Source organism: Brachionichthys hirsutus, chromosome 4 (assembly GCF_040956055.1).
Source record: "Brachionichthys hirsutus isolate HB-005 chromosome 4, CSIRO-AGI_Bhir_v1, whole genome shotgun sequence".
NCBI lineage: Eukaryota > Metazoa > Chordata > Actinopteri > Lophiiformes > Brachionichthyidae > Brachionichthys > Brachionichthys hirsutus.
The window spans coordinates 11,181,729-11,202,760 of NC_090900.1; the positions used below are offsets into that span (position 1 = coordinate 11,181,729).

General features: G+C 41.8%; 1 protein-coding gene and 1 pseudogene across 1 annotated transcript; one reads left to right on the forward strand and one right to left on the reverse strand.

Moving 5' to 3' along the window:
- The first annotated feature begins 1,305 nt into the window (after positions 1 to 1,305).
- Positions 1,306 to 19,313, forward strand: sh2d3cb (SH2 domain containing 3Cb). The gene is made up of 12 exons (XM_068738865.1): positions 1,306 to 1,324; positions 3,163 to 3,865; positions 7,875 to 7,914; positions 9,069 to 9,197; positions 9,809 to 10,203; positions 11,705 to 11,808; positions 15,426 to 15,892; positions 16,702 to 16,817; positions 17,335 to 17,506; positions 18,479 to 18,590; positions 18,681 to 18,887; positions 19,144 to 19,313. Exons 1-12 carry the CDS (start codon positions 1,306 to 1,308, stop codon positions 19,311 to 19,313), a joined length of 2,634 nt encoding a protein of 877 aa, XP_068594966.1.
- LOC137893405 (UDP-glucuronosyltransferase 2A2 pseudogene) lies at positions 12,099 to 13,679 on the reverse strand (annotated as a pseudogene).
- Positions 19,314 to 21,032: the final 1,719 nt, after the last annotated feature.

Sequence of the window (21,032 nt, forward strand, 5' to 3'; positions counted from 1 at the left end):
GCAGAAATGTAGAGTTGTTCACCAGAGACAAAATGTCAATTAATTACAGTTCCATTTTCTATTCTTTCAGTGTGTGGTGAGCAATTTTCATTACATAAGTTATCCAACACTGACCTAATGCAATGACTTTTTTTCAATTTTATATATTTCAGAATATATATCTTTTTTTTATTTGAATCTTGATCACTATCCAACAGTGAGTTTGACACATTCTATGATGTCAGAGAAAACATATGATTTCCTCAAAGACAAATAAATATGTTTAAGCAGAAAATGACTTAAATATAAACCTGAAATATTGTCCACTCTTCAAAATGTCTGATTGAAGCTCTAATAAAAAGTCAAAACTATTTCTTCAGAGATGTTTCTCCTGTGCTTTGTTTGTTTGAACGCAGCATTGCCACAGCCGTTGAGCCCCACCCAACAATTTTAAGAACTGAAAGGAGAAGTGGACGTTGCTCAAACATTTTGTTCTTTCTCGGTTTCAGAATTATTTTTTTCTTCTTCACATTTTCGGTTGGGCTCTCAAGACAGAATTAATTTGTTGTGCAAATAAATCACTCAAATTTTCATTATGGTAAAGAAAAAAAAACAGTGAATGAAAAATAATGATTTATTAGCTAATATGATTACAGAAATAGGTGCTTTTGCTATTAGGTCAACTGTTACAAACAGAGCGTACTTATAGAAACTAGCAAGGGTTGGCAATTATGAATTATTGAAGTGTTAAAATAAAATGATGTTCAAATAGCAATTATTAACTATTTTATAGTAATGTGGTTTTTCATCCCAGTTTCTAAATTGCATAGCTTTAATCAGTGTTTTGATGTTTGACCACCTAACTATCAGTTATATCAGTGCGTCATTTTGCTGTCAGAACAAAACCTTCAGTTTCCTGGGGGGATTCTTTTGTTTTCAGATGAGATTAAGTTGTTCATCCCCTAAACCTTCCATCTGTGTAAAAGAATAAATAAAAACTACTCAGTCTGGTATTCAAAAGTTGTATTATTATTGTTGTTGTTAGTACTATTATTATTAGTAAACAAAATTAGAATGGCAGATTTCAAGTAGAAATCTTTAAAATAAATCCAGCACCAAGCTATTCTAATGAAGATCCTTGGTGAAACTGAAGTGTTCCAGGCGGAAGTCAGAAAAAATGTCGCCTGACCTGAGCATCAACCTCACGTGAAATTGCTTTGAAAATCCTCAACACTTCTGCTGCTTTCAGAAGACAGGAAGAAGAGTCACCCTGTTGGGTAAAAGAGGACACAGCTCATTGGTGCGTTGCTGCAACCAGGGGAAGACATGAACAGACGAAAACTGAGTAAGCTACCTTTTATTCATCACAGAATGGGCTTTCATAGAAAATACTATTACAATATTTCACAAATAGAAGAAACATTTGGACAGAATAATCACAAAGTCTTCCTAATTTCATGTTTCATCTAACATCAATCAGCCTCGTGAGCCCCATGACTTCTGGTCAGTTTATGTGTGAAATTAAAAAAAAAATGTTTTTACATCTTTAGTACATTTACCCATCAGTACTTCTATACCTTTCATTAGATCACCATTTTAATGGTTTCACATGTAACAGAGTATTTTTAAGTGTTTTTTTTTACTGTTATAACATTTTAACTTTCTCCTTCCAAACAAGTTGTGACACTGTAAAACACTAATAAATGGCCCAATGCCCTAATCCTTACTGACAATCGGTTCATATGCTAACAGTATAAAGACGGTACTTCAACAGCTTCATAGACATTTGTAAATTTAATCTGAATTCAATGATGGCATCATGTCTCGAACGCTTAAACACACATACTTGGATCATTCCACAGGAAACGCTGCTCACTGGTTACCAGTGTCGTGATCATGTACGAAGGGGGGGGGGGGGGGGGGGTGCTGGAAAGGCTAAGCCAACAATCCCACAGCAATGTTAATAATCCAGGCCTGCACCCCCCACCCCATTGAAAACACGCATCTCTCTTTGAAGCACCAAACGTGACAACAAAAATGAATGAAGCTCATCAGTCTGATGATGAAGCGCTTTACCTTTAAGCGAGATAAACGTGCACGTGAGTTAGAATAATTTGCAGCCATTGGCATTTTACATTTAGCTGTCAGATAAAATGTAATAGTAAGAAGGATATTTCCCTCTGATGGGTAATGGAGTAGAACATGATGAGTCAGGGAAAAGAGGTTTGTTTGTGTGATCTAATCAAAGGATGCCATCTACTGACCGTTGTCTCACCGTGTGTGAGTGTGTGCGTGCATGTGTGTGTGGGCTCTTTGTTCACTGTTCCACTTGCAAACAGTTTTTGCTCCATTGTCACTGAAGCATAGACGCGTCTTTGTTCACAATGAATGGACGGCAGCCTGGCTGGATAAAGATTTATGCGTAGCGTTGAGTAAGAGTAACTAGTGACAGTCTGAAGGGACAACTGCTCACTGTGCTCCTCTTCTTCTGCTGCTGCGGCTGCGGTTTGACGGCACTTCACTATTTACAACTCAATTTCACTCATGGCTTTCCTCTGTGCCATGTTTTCAGTCTCATTTATTAGAAACCTCTATCCCAGAACTTTCCTTGGGACATGGAAGTAACATCAACAAGAAATGACAATGTTTCTTCTTGGAATCTGTACATCCACAATCTCCCACTTCCTCATTCTAAAAATGTCTAATCTATCTTTATTCGAGGAAAGTATCCATCATTATTTTCAGTCTGTAAATAGGTCCCTGAAGTGGCGTTCATCGTCATTGCTGAGAACTTCAGGCTCTTTAGTTTGGACTAGAAGCAGAAATGAATGAGCATTAATCAATAGTTGTGACAGACACAACTGTCACAACTATTGATTAACAGACACAACATCCTCCAACATCTTTGCATGGGCATCATCTGGAATCATCTGGCATCTACAAGCTCCACAATCCACTCAGTTACCACTTATCCAACATTAGGCCTTGTGTTTAAATATAGTCAAATACATTGCTTTGATTGTTTGATTTAAAGTTGCCTTTTCTGTGGAAGCAGAAGCAGATTTTAAATCCTAAAGTCCTCCCGTCTTTTCTTGCATACTGAAACTCAAATTTCTTTGTCTAATGACGTTTTGTGAATAGATGTTTCCAGCCACGCTGATTAAACTGACTCTTGTTCTCCAGGTTTGAAATGGCTTGGGAGCCTCACCAACCTCTCCAACCGCCGCCCCTCAGAGGAGACCCGGGTGGCCCCAGACCACAATAGGGTCCTTGGTAGAGCCAAGTCAGAAACGGCGGGGCGTTCAGTGGATGACATGGAGCCCTGCCTCTACAGCCCGGGCTATGCCAGCTCCAAAGAAATGTACACACACGTTGGCACTGTGCCCCGAAGTCTGAGGCAGAAGAAGAGCTGCAAGGGGCTGAACGAGAAGAAGATGCACAGGGAGGAGGAGGACGTGGTAAATGGCAAGAATCAGAAGGCGGGGGAACAAGTCCGGCCCTCCCCTTTGCTCGGTGCCCTCTCAAGCCACAGTTTGACAAGTCTGAACCAGCCTCTGCCGAGTTCATCCCAATCCCGGCCGCTGCCTGCCACCCCAGTGCCCAGCTGGGCTTCACCTTTGACCTCAGCACCTGAAAGCTGCTTCCATGATCCTTCAGCCGACCTCATCATGAGCCAAGAACCGCCATCATGGAGAAAGAAAGCTGTAGAAACGGCCGTACCTGTAAGAAAGAGTTCAAACATGGCAACTCGGGACTCCAAAGTGGCTCCGTTGCAGGATGTGTACGTTCCAATGGACCCTATAGCGCACAACAACGTGGACGACCAAACAAAGTGGACAAACACAAAGACGGTGAACAGCTGGCAGAAAGCGGAAAGCCCCACCAGGTGAGACAGATGATCTAGAAGAAGAATATTATATGATAAACATATTTGAATATAATATGTTACGGACTATTGTTGCATCTTAAAGTAAGATGACAAAGGGTACAACTTCACATGCTACATTAAGTCAGTCAAATCAGCCCCACCTTTACCTGCTATAATGATGTAATGTTGTCACTAGTTGTCTAATTTTATTATAATTTTGCTTATTTCAATCATATTTCATCAGCTTTTTCAATATAATATTCAACTAGTTGGGCCGAAAAGAGGATGCTTTTAGGGACGGCCATCTTGTTTCAACCTTTTCTTTTCACGGTGCAAAAATCCACCAGTGAAAATATTACTATCATTTTATTTATATTTTACATATTCTCTAAAATCCAGTTTGACTCCAAGGGGAAACACATTTACACAATTACTGCTTCGTTTCCACGCAGACTTTTGCAGTTACATTCAGTTTTGTGCCCCCCCCCCCGTCCGGCCGGCCGTTAATACAAGCAGCCTATTCAAATTAAAACAAAAAAGAAAAAAAAAAAGAATAACAATGTCTCGGTGATGAGAAGCCGCACATGCGCAGTAGCTCCCCGCCTGTCTGAAGTGGACTCAGCTGGTCAGACAGGCAGGCGGTGCGTGCGTGTCGGACCGTGCGGGGACAAGATGTGTGAAGTTGGGGACGCAAACTGCCGGCCAGTCCGTTCCACGGAGGGAGACAGGAGGTGAGGAAGCCCCACCATTAATGCCCCAGAAGTTGTCCATCCAAAGACCGGAGCGTGTTCGTGCGTGGGTCCCGTCGCTGTCACGCAGGAATGTGCGGTATGTCCATCTGTCATCCGCTCCACGCGCTTCAGCGAACAGGGAAGGAGTTTTCCTGCGTGGCGTCTGTGGATTTAGAGAGGAACACGGACACATGGATTCAGCCAGTGAGGTTCCGTGAAACCTTAATAAGTTCCTGAGCTGTAGAATATTTACAACAACTATAGTCAGCTATAGACCAGGCTGGTCCTCTCTGGGTCTCACGTCCAACCGTCTGCGTGGGCTGAATGTGAGAGGAGCTGTTTGATCTGCTCTGGTCTCAGTCAGAATAGAGATAAGACTTTTTTTTTTTTTTTTTGTCAGAGCTCCGTCAGCCTGTTTTTACTTTCTGTCTGCCTCGGTCTGACTCTGAGCCGACTCACACCTGACTAGAGGACAGTAGTAATTACCCTCAAGCAGGAGAGTATTACACACGTTGTTGAGAAGCTGCAGATTCCAGATCAGCTTCTCTGTCTTTAACATTTGTATTTAACATTTTGCTGATCTGGTGGTCAGCGTAGATCCCATCATGCTCTCTGGGGTTGGGATTAGTGCCGGCGTCCTTCCCCTCAATAAAAATACATTCAAAAATAACAGAAATATAAGTTGGATGAGTCTACATACTCATCCTACAGAATACGGAGGGGGACCCCGTGGGATGCGTACATAATGGACACACTCACACGTGTTCCTCTGGATTCCGCTCAGAGGGGAGAGACATCCGCCGTCGCTGTGATGCAACTATCACCAAACGTGCACATCTGGCTGTGTTTTATTATTTCCTTTTCATTTCATTGTGTTTAAGACAAATCGGGACCCAAAGTTGACGCCTTTGATCATCATTGGTGCGTGTGACAGAAATTGTGCAGGGATGACAAGGAAATACTTCTGTGTCCAAGCTCCCGCCTGTGTTCTCTGTTCTCCCCCATCTGTCATGAACACACACACACACACACACAGAACAGTTGCTGCACAACATGGCAGCTTCCATAAAAATTAAGCAAAGACATCTCGAACACCCCTGTGCCCCCCCCCATGTTATGAAATGAGACACAATCCAAAAAGCACTTTCAAATGCTGCCTTCTGTCGCTCGAGTCCGTTTTCACTATGCTGATGTATTTAAAGTGTTTGTTCTTCTCATGAGTCTGGTTTTGATTATGTGATGCTATAAAACGGGCGTGTGAAGGGAACTCAATCCTGCAGCAACTCCAGATGATGTCATCAGCTGTTACAAACAGCAGGCATCCACCCGTTAATAGTTTTGGCTTTGTTTTGTGCATAATGTGCGCATGCATGTGCTGCAGGAATAATCTTACCTCATGTAAGGCAACAACGGTTCACCTTTTGGCTGTTGTTGTTGTTGTTGAACCAATTATTTAACTAGAAAAGCACTCAGAGAGCACAGACCTCCACCAAGCAGCTCATTCCCCTCGTAATTGTGTTTACACCGTCCACATGGTGATCTGGATCACCGCCAAAAGGTTTTAGATTGTTCTTGGTATCTTTATACACCAACCATGAAAAGTAAAAGTGAATCTGAGTCGATGTGTATTTCTAAAAGGTTTTTGAATCCGTAAAAGGAGTTTTCAATGTTAAAAAGTAATATTTTTTTTCCTGAGCCAATCAGCCGGATCAGAGCCAGTTTCTCATGCATGCCTGTGTGTTCACTTTGTGTTTGGGAACAAAAGGTCGCCTCCCTTGTCATTTCTCATGGAAATATGCAGCATGCTGAGGAAGCGCAGAAAGAATCTGCTGCCTGCCAACATGCCGTTTTACTGACGCATCACTGCTGTCGGAGAGACGCCACCCGACTGCAGCTTTCTGAGCGTTGCTCCAGTTTTCTAGCATCAGTGCAGCTGTCTGTAATAACCTGTGAACAGAATACAGGCAGCTGGTGCAAGCAATGGATGGACATCAGGAAGAAAACAAGCTTATTTTCCTTCATTCTTAAACAAAACAACAACTTTTTTTTTATATGGCAGATGTTAGTTAGCTTTTTTTTTTTTTTTTACAGTTTATTCCTCTGTATTATATAATATCCATCATCCTCCCCAAAGAGCTGTTGGGAGCTGGTGGAGAAACACCTTTCTACTCCAAAAGAGTTGTGCAACAGACAGGAAGTTTGTGTAATCATGACTGCTTCTCAAACTGAATTAAACTTACTTAATAGTTCTGTGAATGAAACTTACAAGTCTAAGTTCCTTGGACCTGATTCGCTGACAGTGATCAATTCCTTCAAATTCAGGCCACAACATAAACAGAACTCATCAATGCAATGTTTCTCATTGGCTCTTCAATGACCCAAATATCATGTTTAAACATCAAAAGCTGACTAAAACAAAATTAAAAGAAAAAGTAATAAGTCGTAGCTTCATAAGGCAAGCAATTTTAAGAATCAGAAATAGCACAATGAGTATCACAGCTCCTTTATTAAATTCACAAACTAATTCTGGTTTTAGTTCTGGATTTAGGAGTGATTAATAGAAATATGAGCATAAATCTGTGGGTTTAAAACTGAAATAGCTCAAAATCTGTGGGATGAATCCTGTGACTTCTGACCCTCTAGCACCACCTGCAGGTCAGATATGTTACTGTCTCTAACTTGATCTTCCTGTACCTCAGTATAACATCATATACGTTCCTGCACTAAAGAAACTGATTTGTAAACATTTCACATTTTAATCTCATTGATTTTAATATATTTTAATGTGCTATTTAATTCTACTCACCAAGTATGTTTAATAAGGTACTGCCATTATATTACAAAATAATTATATGCAATTTCATCAGACTAACATTATCAGGATGTGAGGATAAAGGTTCAAAAAGGTTCTGGGTTCAAATCCTGACCTTGGAGAATTTCTTTGTGGAGTTTAGATGTTCTTCTCCATGTGCGGGTTCCCTCTGGGGGCTGCAGCTTCCTTCCACAATTGTTACACTGGTGGTTCAAAATAACTTGAAATTATTTGATGCTTGATGTGATATAATTTGTTAGGAATAACAAATTAATGAAGAGTAGTATTTGAACCCGTCTCAGTGCTCTGTGATTATTCAGTGTCTAAGTACCAGGTATTTAAGAACTGAGATGATGTACACCTGTACAGTAAATACTCATAGTAATGCAATAACAAAAAAGCATTTGGATCAAGAATAGAAAGTTGCATATGAAAGTGTGTGAATATATTTGAGTTGAAAGTGTTTTTTTTGTTTGTTTTTTAGTCTGCCGGACTTTGCAGACAGCGGCGGAGAATATGTGAAGGTAAACTCTTTACGTGACTCTTTTTCTTTAACGGTGTAACTCGTGCTTTTGTGACTGTCTCGCTTCCTTTTGTTGGACAAAACGCTTTCTCTTCATTATCGAACGTGAAGCTGAGCGGCCGCTGTGCTCATTCTCTGTGTGGAACACACTCTAATTCACTCAGGATGGGTAGCAGAAAGGGCTTGGGGGGGGGGGGGGGGGGGGTGCGGGTGGACGTTAACCTCTGCATGGAAAGCCTTTGAAGGTTGCTACTGGTAACCACGGCAGCTTCCTCAGGGCCGGCGGCGCTGCTTATAAAAGTTGTATGAAACAAAGAGGGAGAAGATTTTCACTTCATTTATTTAAATAGGATACTTGACAAACACACTAGTCTGAAGGGGATAAATGGTGATGAAATTAAAACTACTCATCAGGGTTTTCAAAGTCCCTGATCACACATGCATGTGTGCACGCACACACACACACACACATTCTTGTATTTTGCTTTGACGTGATCTTGGCCTTGTGCCTAAGCCTTAGGGTTAGGGTTTAATTCTGTGTTAAAGTGAGGGGTGGGAGGAAAACAACATGTCGCCAATAGAACAGTAGAGTGTGTGTGTGCATGTGTGCGTGTGTGTGTGTGTGTGTGTGTGTGTGTGCGAGAGAGTGTGAATTCCAGCCCATTCCCCAAACTCTTGATATACAGTATCTTCATTTTGTGGTGTGTGTGTGTATTTATACAAAGACATCACAACACCATTGAGTGATGACCCCTGACACACAATAACGTTGTCAAGACAACAAGGCCAAGACTCCAGCGTGGGTCTGTGTCTCTGGTGCTGTCGGTGTGGGAATGCCAGAGCTGTTGTCCTCCTTTCTCACCCTCCTCTGTGCTTAACACACACACACACACACACAGAACTGCAGGCTGCAGCTTGACCCAATTTACCCACAATGCTTTTTCTCTCAGAGGACAGATACTGTTAGCAGCTTTTTTTTTTTTTTTTTTTAAGAGAGTAATCAGATGGCAGCAATAGAACTGCAGCAGGCAGTGAACCCCTCTGTTTTGAACCCCTCTGTTGGGATTTGAACCTAAACCCAGATGCTGTTCCAGGATTTTCTATAATCATGTTGTAACAGTTTGTTCATTTTGTATGTCTGTGATGCCTTTTAAGTTCTCCAAAGATAAGTTCTGGTTGGAGCCACCTTCGGAGAAAATGAGGAAGGAGCTGGAGGAGGAGCTGAAGTTGAGCGGCACCAATCTGAAGAGCCACGCCTGGTACCATGGGCTCATACCTTGGGAGGTCAGCCCCCAACACGATCATTCACATGCACAACATTTGCTTGTCTCTTACTGTCAATACCTGGACTATATTCATATATATATATATATATATATGTATAGTCATTTGAACCATCTGAGGAATCTGAATCAAATGAGCTCAGTTCAAACACATCTGAGATGAGTCATATTTTAAAATGGAAATCTAGATCACAAACTCTGTGCAAATAGAGGCGTTGCCCAAATGACAATACTAATGTCGTAATCAGTCAGGAGTTCTATAAATTGCTGAATAATGGAAGAGAGTCAGTATAACAGGCATGGACAGAGCCATCAAGACCTTTAATGCATAGATATTAACACACCACAGCGCCTGTTGAAGACAGATGCGGCAGGGAGAATTTAATAAGGCTTCAGTCATCCTATAAAATAATGTCTCTGTCTGAAAGTCTCAGGTATCAAAACCAACAAGAAATCTACTTTTTTTCAGCATTTTAATACCAGCTTTACAAGCTCAGGGTTCCTGGATAAATAAAGGCATCTGTCTTTTACTTGGTCGTTTTGTGATGTCAAATTTATGAAGATAAAGAAAATGTCAAATATCAAATTCATCACCCAAACATGTCTCCTCAGCTGTCTGAGAGCCTGGTGGTGAAACATGGCGACTTCCTCATCAGAGACTCTCTGTCCAGTCAAGGCAACTTTGTCCTCACAAGCCACTGGGAGAAGAAAACTCTTCACTTCCTCATCAGGAAGACGGCAGTTCAGGCCAATGAAACGTACACTCGGGTCCACTATAGCCTGGAGGGTGAGCTCTTCAGCTCTATACCAGCTCTTGTTCACTTCTATGTGGGAAGCAGGGCGGCTCTAACCCTATGGAGCAGGGCTCAGATCCATCGGCCAGTGAACAGGACGCTGCCCCTCAGCTACCTGGAGACGGCCTTCGGTACCGCGGTCAGCCCGCCGTCCGTCCACAGAGAGCTGAGGAATGGAAGTATGAGCAGAGAGGAGAGGGTCTGTCCTATAAGGTGAGGTTTCACTGAGAATATACTCGAACACAGAGGACACATTTCATTCTTTTTATTGCTGGCACACCAGTTCGAGAAATGTGGACCAAGATCATGCCATTAAGTGAAAGGTTTATTATAGCATGATTACCTCCGCTGAGGCGAGGCGGAGGTTATGTAATTGCCGTCTCTGTCTGTCTATCTCATCGCCCAATTTCAGCCGGATCACATTCAGATTGACGTTAGGAAAAAAATATTAAATTTTAACATTGAAAACCCCATTTACGGATTCAAAATTCTGTTAAAAATACACACCAACTCTGATTCACTTTTTCTTTTCATGGTTGGTGTATAAAGATACCAAGAACAATTTAGAACTTTTAGGTGATGATCCAGATCACCACGTGGATGGTGTAAATCTAATTAAGAGGGGAATGAGCTGCTCGGTGGAGGTCTGTGCTCTCTGAGTGCTTTTCTAGTTTTTTCATGTTATAACAAGATACTTTCATATTAAGGAAAACAAACTATTTCATCATAACTCTTTTTCATAAGAAAATATTCTATTAATCTTTACATTTGTTAATCTTATGAATTTCCCTGTTAAGGGGTCAAATATATGTAAATATGACAACAATATTTCACATTATTACAGTAACATTTATCAGGATATGAAAGTGAAAAATACCCTGTGAATGGGATAATGATTCACATTCAATCACTTTCATCTGAAAACAAAAAGACAATCAAATAATAACCTGCAATTTGCATTGCAAGACTGAAGTTCTTTGGTGGTTAAATTTCCTTTGATAGCACCATTATAGAAAGACACAAACTGCTGTTTATATTGTTTATTAGTCTGAGAGGGTAAACACGACCTTAAGCTACAGATACACACACAGAAATAATGTGTAATCCCTACTTACTCTTCAGGCGGCCCACGGGCCACATCCGGCCCCCGGACGCTTATTTTGAGGCCCCCGACATGCCTGGTTATGAATGCAGTAAATAAATATATATCCAATAAATGCATACTTATCATATTGTATTCATTTCTCCCTTCACATTTTCTTCAAAATCATGTGAAAACTCAGTTTGTGTAAAGTTTCGTTTCCCATTCAAACTGTGCTCTCTCGCCCTTAATATTTGTGAAATGCAGATTCAGAGCTCTCACTTGCAAGAAGTAGCAATTGCAAACGTTATGAATGTCATCAATGCATAGCTATTTACTCCAGTGTTAATAAAATGTGAGCTTGACCAACACATCCTTGGAAACGCAGTAGTTACACTATATTTGTTACTCAAATTGAGAATATTTGTTAAATATTCCATGATGTTTTGAAATGCATGAAAAAATGACTAGCAAGACAGCATATTAAACAGCAGTAGTAAATACAGCGAACGTAATAGTATAAATATGTTAATAATTTGTGGCCCTTTGCACATGTTGTGGTTAAAATGTGGCCCTCTTGGCCTCTGAAGTTGAGAACCCCTGGTGTGATCTCTCTGCCTTTGTCTCATGTAGTCCTTCCTTGCTCCACCACGAGGAGGCAGGTGCTCAGGAGGAGCAGGAGCAGCAGCTTCTGCTGAATGCAGAGGAAACTTCCCTTTCTACTCCTCACAGTCACAGTAAGTTTAACACCGAACTCTTTCTCCTTTTTGTGTTGACACTGTTGGGATCCAGACAATTTTAGACTGGTATCACATGCAATGCAGGAATCCTTTATAATATTTCTAGATATGGGTTAAAACAAACCATGCTTTGGCTCTCGGTCTAACTTGTCAACAAGTTGTAAATTAATTCAACACTGTTAGAATGATGAGTTTAAGACTGTTGGCATGCTGCTCAGGATAGCAATTTATAAATGTTCATTACATAAAATCCAGATTTAGACCTTGAATTTCTTTCAGCACTTTTATTATTCCTTTTTGTGTTTGTTTTGAGAAAACACTCTATGCCACAAAAACCTTACAGTACAAATAAAAATGATGAAGGCTAGCAAAATAACTGCCAGCAGAAATGCCACTACATCGATCGAGTGGTACTGTATCCTTGACATTTTGTAAGACTCCGTCCTCAGATGCTTCGCTCCTTTGTGCCTCATGACAAACTCAATCCAGAACATGGCGCGGTCCAGTGGTTTCATGGGCTGATCTCTGTGCAGGTTGGAAAGTGTAGTCATCTTCTCCCTGTAGGTCGGTTCATGGAGGACCTCCTTCACAGCCTTCAGGAAGTTATCCTTGTTCACAGTCGCAATGTTCAGGACTTTGGCCACACCTTTTACGCTCATTCTAAAGAAGTTGTCCTCCTGGTCAAACATGAGAGGCAGGCCAACAAGAGGGACACCATGGTAAATAGCCTCCTGGAGTCCATTGGCGCCTCCATGGGCCACAAACAGTTTGACCTTAGGGTGACCCAAAAGGTCGTTTTGAGGCAACCAGTCCAAGAGTAGTGTGTTGTTGCCAAGGGTGGATGGTTTTTTGCCTTTGTACCTCCAGATCACCTTCTGAGGAAGTTCGGCAAAAGCGGCAGCAATGTCCTCAGCCAATTCCTCTGGGAGTTTTGACACTAGGGTTCCCAATGTCATAACAATGATGCCATGTTCACCAGAGCTCTGGACAAAATCTTCTAGTTCTTTAGACAGGGGCTTGGAGGGTTTGCACTGAAATCCTGACATGTAGACAATATTTGGCATTGTGGGTCGTGGGAACTCAAAAATAAAATCATTCCTCATCAGCCAGATGTCCGCTGCCTGAAACAGCTCCATATAATGTACGTCATTTCCAAAATAACGATGGACAAAAGGTATGTAGACTGGATCGGTTACATACCAAATTTGCAAACGAGTGAAGAAATACCATAGAATATTCTTCACCCTTTGCAAAAATGTCATTTTATCAGTCATTTCTGCCCCTGGTAATGGGACATAGGAGAAAGGTGATGGCGCAATTGCATAATGGCCCTCCCCCTGAATAGTCCATCTCACATTTAGGACAAGTGGAAGACCCAGACGGTGAGCCAGAACTACTCCTGCCCCAACCGCAGGGTCCGTCAGAACCAAATCATATTTGGCGTCACGGAGGCCCTGCATTAATTTGGCATCCTCAAATATCTCTTCCAACAATTTAATAATTTGCTTATTCATCTCATAGAATGTTTTAACAATCTCATACTCCAGAGTAATTTTGGACCAAATTGAAGCATCGCTTCGCCGCATTTCTATCATCGTAGTTGCAAATAATTCAAAGTTTTCCTCATCAAGACCAACAGAGGAATTGAGAGCAATGGACTTGTAGTGTGGTGACTCTGGCTTGATGTACCAGCTGTCTGCTGGTCGCAAAACTGTGATGTCATGGCCCCTGGAGTAAAGCTCCTCGATAATGACTTTCATGTTGATCCAGTGGCTTCCATCCAAAGGATACACCAAGACTTTCCCTCCATTTACCAAGGATGAATGAAGGAGCAGCACTGCAAGCGCCACCAAAGCTGGACAGTACATCTCTGAAAGAGATTCTGACGGAAGACAAGATGGATTTAGATCTCTCAAGGAAAAGTTTACAGCTTTTCACTTCAAGAGCATCCCAGTTAAGCAAAAAGAAAATTTAAAGTTTCAGTTGTCAAAACAAATCTAATGCTGATTTTTCACAGTGTTGTGATTTTGCTTCATGGAAACTGAGGCTTCTCTCCCACACAGTTGCATAATACATCTCAGTAACAGTTTCCTGATTGCACAACCTCACAGCCTGGCAGTTTTCAGCTACTAAATATGACACCAATGTGCTCTTCCAAAATGACAAGCAGGGGTTGAACTTTGAAGGGATTTAAAAGCAACACAGCACCTTCACATAATTGACCATAATTATTATAAAGAAAGTTAAACTTCAGCTTGAAGAAGCTAATAATTGACCACATCTAATTTGGCTGCTACTACGATCAAGTATTATAACAATACATTTATGGCATTTTGTAGCAGCTGTGATTTATGACAACCTGTCATGAATGCAAGTGCATATTCTTTCTCTGTGGAATGAAAGAGTTCTAACATTTCAGGAATGAGGCTAATATGTTGCTTTTAAGCAAATGTTTCCAAGATAATTACAACATGCTTTAATTACACTGATTGTTTTCATTTTATTCATCTGTGCATCATTATGTTTTCTGATGCCACAATCTTATTTACATCTTTAAACTCTGTTCGATTGTGACAGTAACTTAAGGAAAACCATGGCTTTGAACATGCATAGGTTTGAATTTGCCTTGCTCAGTTCAGTCACATAATCCTGCTGTTGAGCCTGTCAGCAGGAAACATCTGGAAGTCACTATCTCGTCCTGTTAGAGATTGAGAACTTTGTGAAAGCAAATACTGCCTGGTCAGTTTACACAGCATCACAGCACTATAACATCAGCAATAAGATTTTTAGCTTTCAACCTTAACTCAACTTAAGTGTCTAAATCTCCTTCACCAGTATGAGCTGCCATCCAAATACTCACAGGTAGCGTTCTGGTGAGCTGATTTCACGTGTCAACTCGAGGTCGTTGTTTTGTACGTCAAGCCTTCCTCACAGCAGAGTGACTGAGCTTCATCCAGTTCTAGTGGTCAAAGCCACTGGGCGGACACTGGCAATGAAGTAACAGGAGGAAAGTTCAGAGTGGGAGTGGCATGCAACAGTTTGGTTATGTAACGTAGAGTCTCTCTAGAGAACCTTTGAATTTACAAGTAGTATAAGATAAAGCTTATCAGCAGGTGTCGCGTTATACAGAGCAGAGATATATTGAAAGATACTTATTTTGTAATTTCATTCATTCTTCTTCTGGACCGATTAGTGGGGTTGTTATTGAGGGTCCTTGGGTCCCCGTGCCTCCCTCTCTCTGACCCTGGATGGCTCAAGCACATGGCATTAATCAAGATTTTTTTTTATTCCTGTGTATGTAAGTATGTCCTGATTATGATTTGTTTTAAAAAGAAGAGAATACTAGAACACTGGAACACTAATGCAAAAATGGAATTGCACAAAGTGGGGTGTTATTTGAAAGTTATCACAATGCAAATCCATGCAAAGTGCTCATACCAGCTGTATAAGGACCACATGACCTGGCCACAGACTTTCATACAATCAATATGCCCGTCAAGAGATACATTAATTAATTACTTATTAAAACAAATAGTTTGAGCAAACACTAAGGCAAAAGAGTACCGGCATTTTCTATTTTAGTTTTGAAGAAGTAACACTCTACCTTTCTTCAGCTCCACAGGCCAGAAGCCCGAGCATGAGCCGAGCACCCAACGATCCACCATCCCCATCCCTTGCCATCTGCACAGATACCTCTCAAACACTGCCCTCCCCAAGCAGCACCCTCCACCGACAGTGTAATGACAGACCCCAAACTCATGTGAACAAGGAGTGCCCATCATCTGATGCAGGTGGAAGCTTCTACACGGAGCTGTACCCCTGTCCTCAGAGCTACGTGGAGAGGCTGCAGGCAGAGGAGGATTCAGTGGGTACAGATCCACTGAAGATGGAGGACAGCAACGTGTACTTCTCCCCGGTGTTGGAAACGGTCTCTTGCTTCAAACCGAGCAAGTACCAATCACCACTGATGGCCCAGGAGAATAAGCCTTTAGAGGTGGGCATCCTGCGGAGGGTGAAGGAGCTGCTGGCTGAGGTTGACCCCAGAACAGCAGCGACACATATCACCAAGGCTGACTGCATGGTAGGATGCTGTTTAAAGCCGGGGTTATCGATGTATTTCCAAGGCAACGTTCTCTACCCAATGGCCTGCACTTTCATTCTGTTTCACTGCGTTTGTGACTTCCGCATGTCTGTGTTGGTTCTCAGTCATCCAGGAATAGCAAAAAAAAGAATCAACTTGACTTGAACTGAAGAAGCCTCTTCGGTGAGAGGTGAAACGTCCAGTTGATTCTTCTTTTACCCAACTTCCACATGGATGTTTTGATTGGGCACACTTGCTGATAAACCCTCTGTACACAACCTTATCCGCACCAAAAGACAGATAAACAATGTTAAAGATATCTGGTGCATAAAGTGGAATAGTAAGATGCTAAAACTGATATTTCGGATAATATTTTGACGACTGTGCTCAATGCATGTGTAAATAAAAAAAGCATACCAATTCCAATCTGACTATATCCGTCACTTTGTTATGGATCGAATGTGTTTCTGATCTAGGACTGCATATATAAGTAAATCAAAACAGACTTGATAAGATCTGAATTCTGTGTTTTCACGTTTGTGCCACATCAAGGATAAAAATGCAATTTACAAATAAATAAAACAAAATGTGAACCAGGACAAAGTGTCTGAGCAAAATATTGAAGGAAAAATTATCTTCAAAATGATGATAACCACTTTGATCATTCAGACTAGACTGATACAGTCATTTAAGTACAGTCTATTTTGAAATCTACACATGCTGTCACCAGACAGACATGAAATCACCATCCAAATAACAAAACAAGTGGCAGCAGCCCAGTAATCATCTTTAACATCCATTTTTCCTAGGTGGCCAGAATTCTGGAGGTGACTCCAGAGATGCAAAGGATGATGGGAGTAAGTTCTGGTATGGAGTTGCTCACGTTGCCCCATGGCCAACAGTTCAGACTGGACCTGCTGGAGAGGTGAGGAGGGATTCATTTTTTTTTTTACCTTACCATCCTGTAAATATGAAGATAAACATGCCCAACCAGGAGTTCCCACCTGATGATTCAGTAGCCTGAAGAGTGATGCCTCTTGTCACAAACTATCTTTGGGCTGGTGCAGAAGGATCGACTCGTGTCGCGTATAAGAGATGAACTGTTTAGCTTCTAAGCACAGAAAATAGACCCTTTGGTTTAGGTGACATATTAGCAATATTTATCCATTCAACAGTTTGGTCCTCTGGTATTTTATTGGTGGTGTAGCTGCAATCTCAAAGGCTGAATTTACTGGTTCAACCAGAATCACAATTTAAGAGAGATCTTATTAATGGTTTGGAAAGACTCTATTCTGGTCTTTTAATGATCTTTAATGCGTAGATATTAACAGTCACTTAAGGATGTTAAACTGAAAACTGAGTAGGATGAGCTTTCCACCTAAACAGTATATGAATTAGTGGTGATGTGATGTGATTGTGCTAAGAGGTAACCGTTCCTACAGGCTCCATACTATGGCGACCATGCTGGCTCTGGACATTCTGGGCTGCACGGGGACAACCGAAGAGAGGGCTGGATTGCTACATAAAATCATTCAAATTGCTGCCGAGCTCAAGAGCACAATGGGCAACATGTTTGGCTTTGCTGCTGTCATGAGAGCCTTGGAGCTCCCTCAGGTAAGATCGGCGAAGCCGTTCATCCCGATCACCCCCCCTCCAAGTCTCGCTGTCATTACCCACATGAACGTTGGAATCCCCCCAGAAGAGCAATGGAGTCTCCAGTCGGAACACTATCCATTACCTCTCCCAGGGACTCCAAGAAGGTCTGGTACTCTGAACTGCTGTTCGGCCCGTAGGCGGCTGAGCCTGGCTGAGCCCTGTGGGGAGAGGCCCGGCCACCAGGCGCTTGCATACGAGCACAGACACCAGGGCTGGCTTCACGGGTGGGGTCCCTGGTTGTGCCATATTGGGTGACGTCACGGTCCTTGATTTATTTTTTTCCTCATAGGGGCTTTTGACCTGTCACCCAGGACTTGTTTGCCATGGTAGATCCTACTAGAAGCCTAAAGGTTCCGACAACATAGCCCATAGGTACCCTGGCGTACTACTACTGTGGAGCTGTCCGTGGTGCTGAAACGCGCCGCTTTGTTTTGGAGGGCCGCCTGAAACAACGCTTCCCCCCACACAACAAAACAAAAGCGGCACGTTTCAGCACCACGGACAGCTCCACAGTAGGAGTACGCCAGGGTGTAGGCCTAGGATCATCCGGGTACTAGAACTCCCCCACCATATAAGGTGACAGTTCAAGGGGGAGCATGCATCACAGACTGGATATCTGACTGGATAAATACTTTTAAAGATTTTCCAGTAATTCTTTGCTTTATTGAAACTGCAGACAGACACGAAATAATGAGAGCGAGTGGGAAAGGACAGGTAACAGACCGATATCTTCTTCTTTCCTGGCAGAAATAAATGTACATGTTTATTACTTGCATTTATTTTTAGTTGAAATATTCTAATGTGAGAGAATATTTACACATAGATGCTATTTGTCTAGACTAAAAGACACATGTGTTTTTGAGAGAACAACCCTACATCTGGAAACCATTATAGATGTGTTTTAATCGGGAAGCTTTTTCCGCCTTTCAGGTATCCCGTCTAGAACAGACCTGGACGGCTTTACGGCAGCGACACACTGAGGGTGCCATTCTCTATGAGAAAACTCTGAGGCCATTTCTGAAGGCTCTGAATGGCGGTAGAGGTAGAGATCCTGCCACACTGTACAGCACATGTTTTAAAGTTAAAACATAGATTCCTGATTGTCCAATAAAACCACTGGCTTGTCCTACAGAAAGCTGCCCATTGTCCAACACCACATTCCCCCATGTTCTACCCCTCCTGTCTCTGCTGGAGAAGAGTGTGGCAGTGGGTGAGGGGACAGAACCATGGGAGACAGTGGAAGCAGGGGTAGACATGGTCATGTTCCACCTGGGGGCGGCAAGGACCATTGCCCAGCTGGGGGGCATCTACCGCTCCAACACTGAGAGCAAACTCCAAAGTAAGACAGTGGATAGAAAACTGTCGTTTCATATCTTTTAAAAATGCTTGCAAGAAGTTAATAACAACTTCAAGTAGTACCCAACTTATCATGGATAGATGAGGCGATGGAAGTTGTTAAGTGGTCTAAAGCAATGCGCAATATTGTAAGGAAAGAAAAGCTCTGAAAATAAATCAGTGGAGGCTGACATGTTGAAATCAAATCCAAATTGCCGCTGTGAATTCTGTGATAAGGTGTTGTAATGTTGATCCTGCAGGTTTCCAGGAGCAGCCGGCGGTCCTGGAGATTTTCCTGACTGACTTCCAAATGCGGCTGCTGTGGGGGAGCAGGGGAGCCGAGGAAAGCCAGGCTCTGCGATACGCCAAGTTTGACCAAGTGCTGACCGCCTTGTCCAATAAGCTAGAGTTGCCTGTCAGACTTCGCTGACCCAAGGACCTGTATTTGACAGTTCGCTTTTATGTTCTCAAACCTGAAACACAGCCTGCCGGATGGTGAGCAAGTTCCCCAGGCATTGGGTTCCATAAGCAAAAGGAAAACCACAATGTTGAAGCAGGAATGCCGCAGCTCCAAGCAGGTCCTGAGCATTCCAGACTCAGACATGTAAACCCGCCCATATCTAAGAGACAGGAAAGATAAAGAACTCCTCACATGGTTCTCAAGTGGTCTCGGGAATTCAAATTCTTTTTGAAGAGATGTTAGATGAATTAGATGTTACCTTGGGGTATGTTCTCATGTGAAGTTGTTTATTGCTCACACCAAAATGTTGGTTACCTTTAATGCTAATACTGATTGAACTCAAGGCTGGTGGATAGCAGAGGCTCTGGAGGTGCTAAAGCAGAAACACGGTGAAAGTAATAGATCATGAAACTGCAGAATTTACCATCCAATGGAGTTGCATTTCTGTGTTCTTGTTTACCTCCCCCAACACTGCCTCATTTATATATTTCTATCGGAGGACTTCTCCACTGTAATGTGTCAACGCCAGTCCAAATAAACAATATTTAGCCTGAAAAGTTCCTGCAACATGTTGAATTATCTTATCAGATGAATTCATCAGTCCTTTAATTTGCTAGAATGAGAATATGTCAGTGTAAATATGTAGTACTGTGCCAGTTTATGTTCCTGAGATGAGGCGGTGCTTCAGTCAAATCTGTTCATGAACAGAAATATATTTGTCTGTGCAAAGGCTGGACCTTCCATGAATCTGCAGCCCAATGAACTGTATGTCATATTGTACAACTCAATAACAGAATAACTCTGTCTATCCAAATGCCTATTTTTTTTGTCTTGTTCATGCGTTATTAGAACTTTTCTCATTAAAAGTCAGCATTTAATGAGATTACAGGTGATGTAATCAGTTTTAGTGTCGGTGTCATATTTCAACCTGTTAAGTAAAGAGTAGGGCTGTAGCGATCCAATAATCTTGTGATACGATTCGATACACTTATATCATTTTCTGAAAGATTTTAAAGGGACAAAGTGATTTTGGTGACATCTTGTGGGTGTTCCAGTGACTTGAATTGAAATAATTGAACTGAAAGCATTAATTACACAATATTCGGCTCTGGCAGTCACAATACAAACTCCAGCGTTGGATTCAAGCCACCCTTTACCAAAACCTGACCTACACATCCACACAAGCCTTAATTACCTGGTGTGCAGTCAGGTGATGGAGCGCTCATACTTAACAATAAGCCTTTCTTCAATAAGGATTTGCACAATATTACATATTACAGCTTGAACAAACCCTAAGCAGGAACACAGTACACACCCATTTATACACAACTACTAGCAGTATCTACATGTACATATCAGCCCAGCGGACCTGCGGAAAAATTAACAAAATGCAGTGGGACAAGTAATCTAGTAATGGGCCTGATTGAAGTTGTAAGTAGAAAATATGTACATAGATGACTAAAAAATATTGTATGTGCTTTCTAAGTTTATCTTGGCATAATATTTTGTTTGAATTTTAACATGAAAACCTGATCCTAAATTTAAATCCACCCTACAATCTAACGTATTCAATGGGATGATGTGTAGATTGTCGATGGCTGTGAAGCTCAACTATGACACTATATTATACGCTATATACAAATGTTCATTACATAAAATCCAGATGCAGAACTTGAATTTCTTGCAGCA

What these genes read in the sequence shown, in the direction of transcription:
- sh2d3cb (XM_068738865.1), top strand. An exon ending in TTCTACTCCTCACAGTCACA is followed by an intron (nt 11,809 to 15,425) that starts GTAAGTTTAACA and finishes ACCTTTCTTCAG; the next exon opens with CTCCACAGGCCAGAAGCCCG. An exon ending in AGACTGGACCTGCTGGAGAG is followed by an intron (nt 16,818 to 17,334) that starts GTGAGGAGGGAT and finishes CCGTTCCTACAG; the next exon opens with GCTCCATACTATGGCGACCA.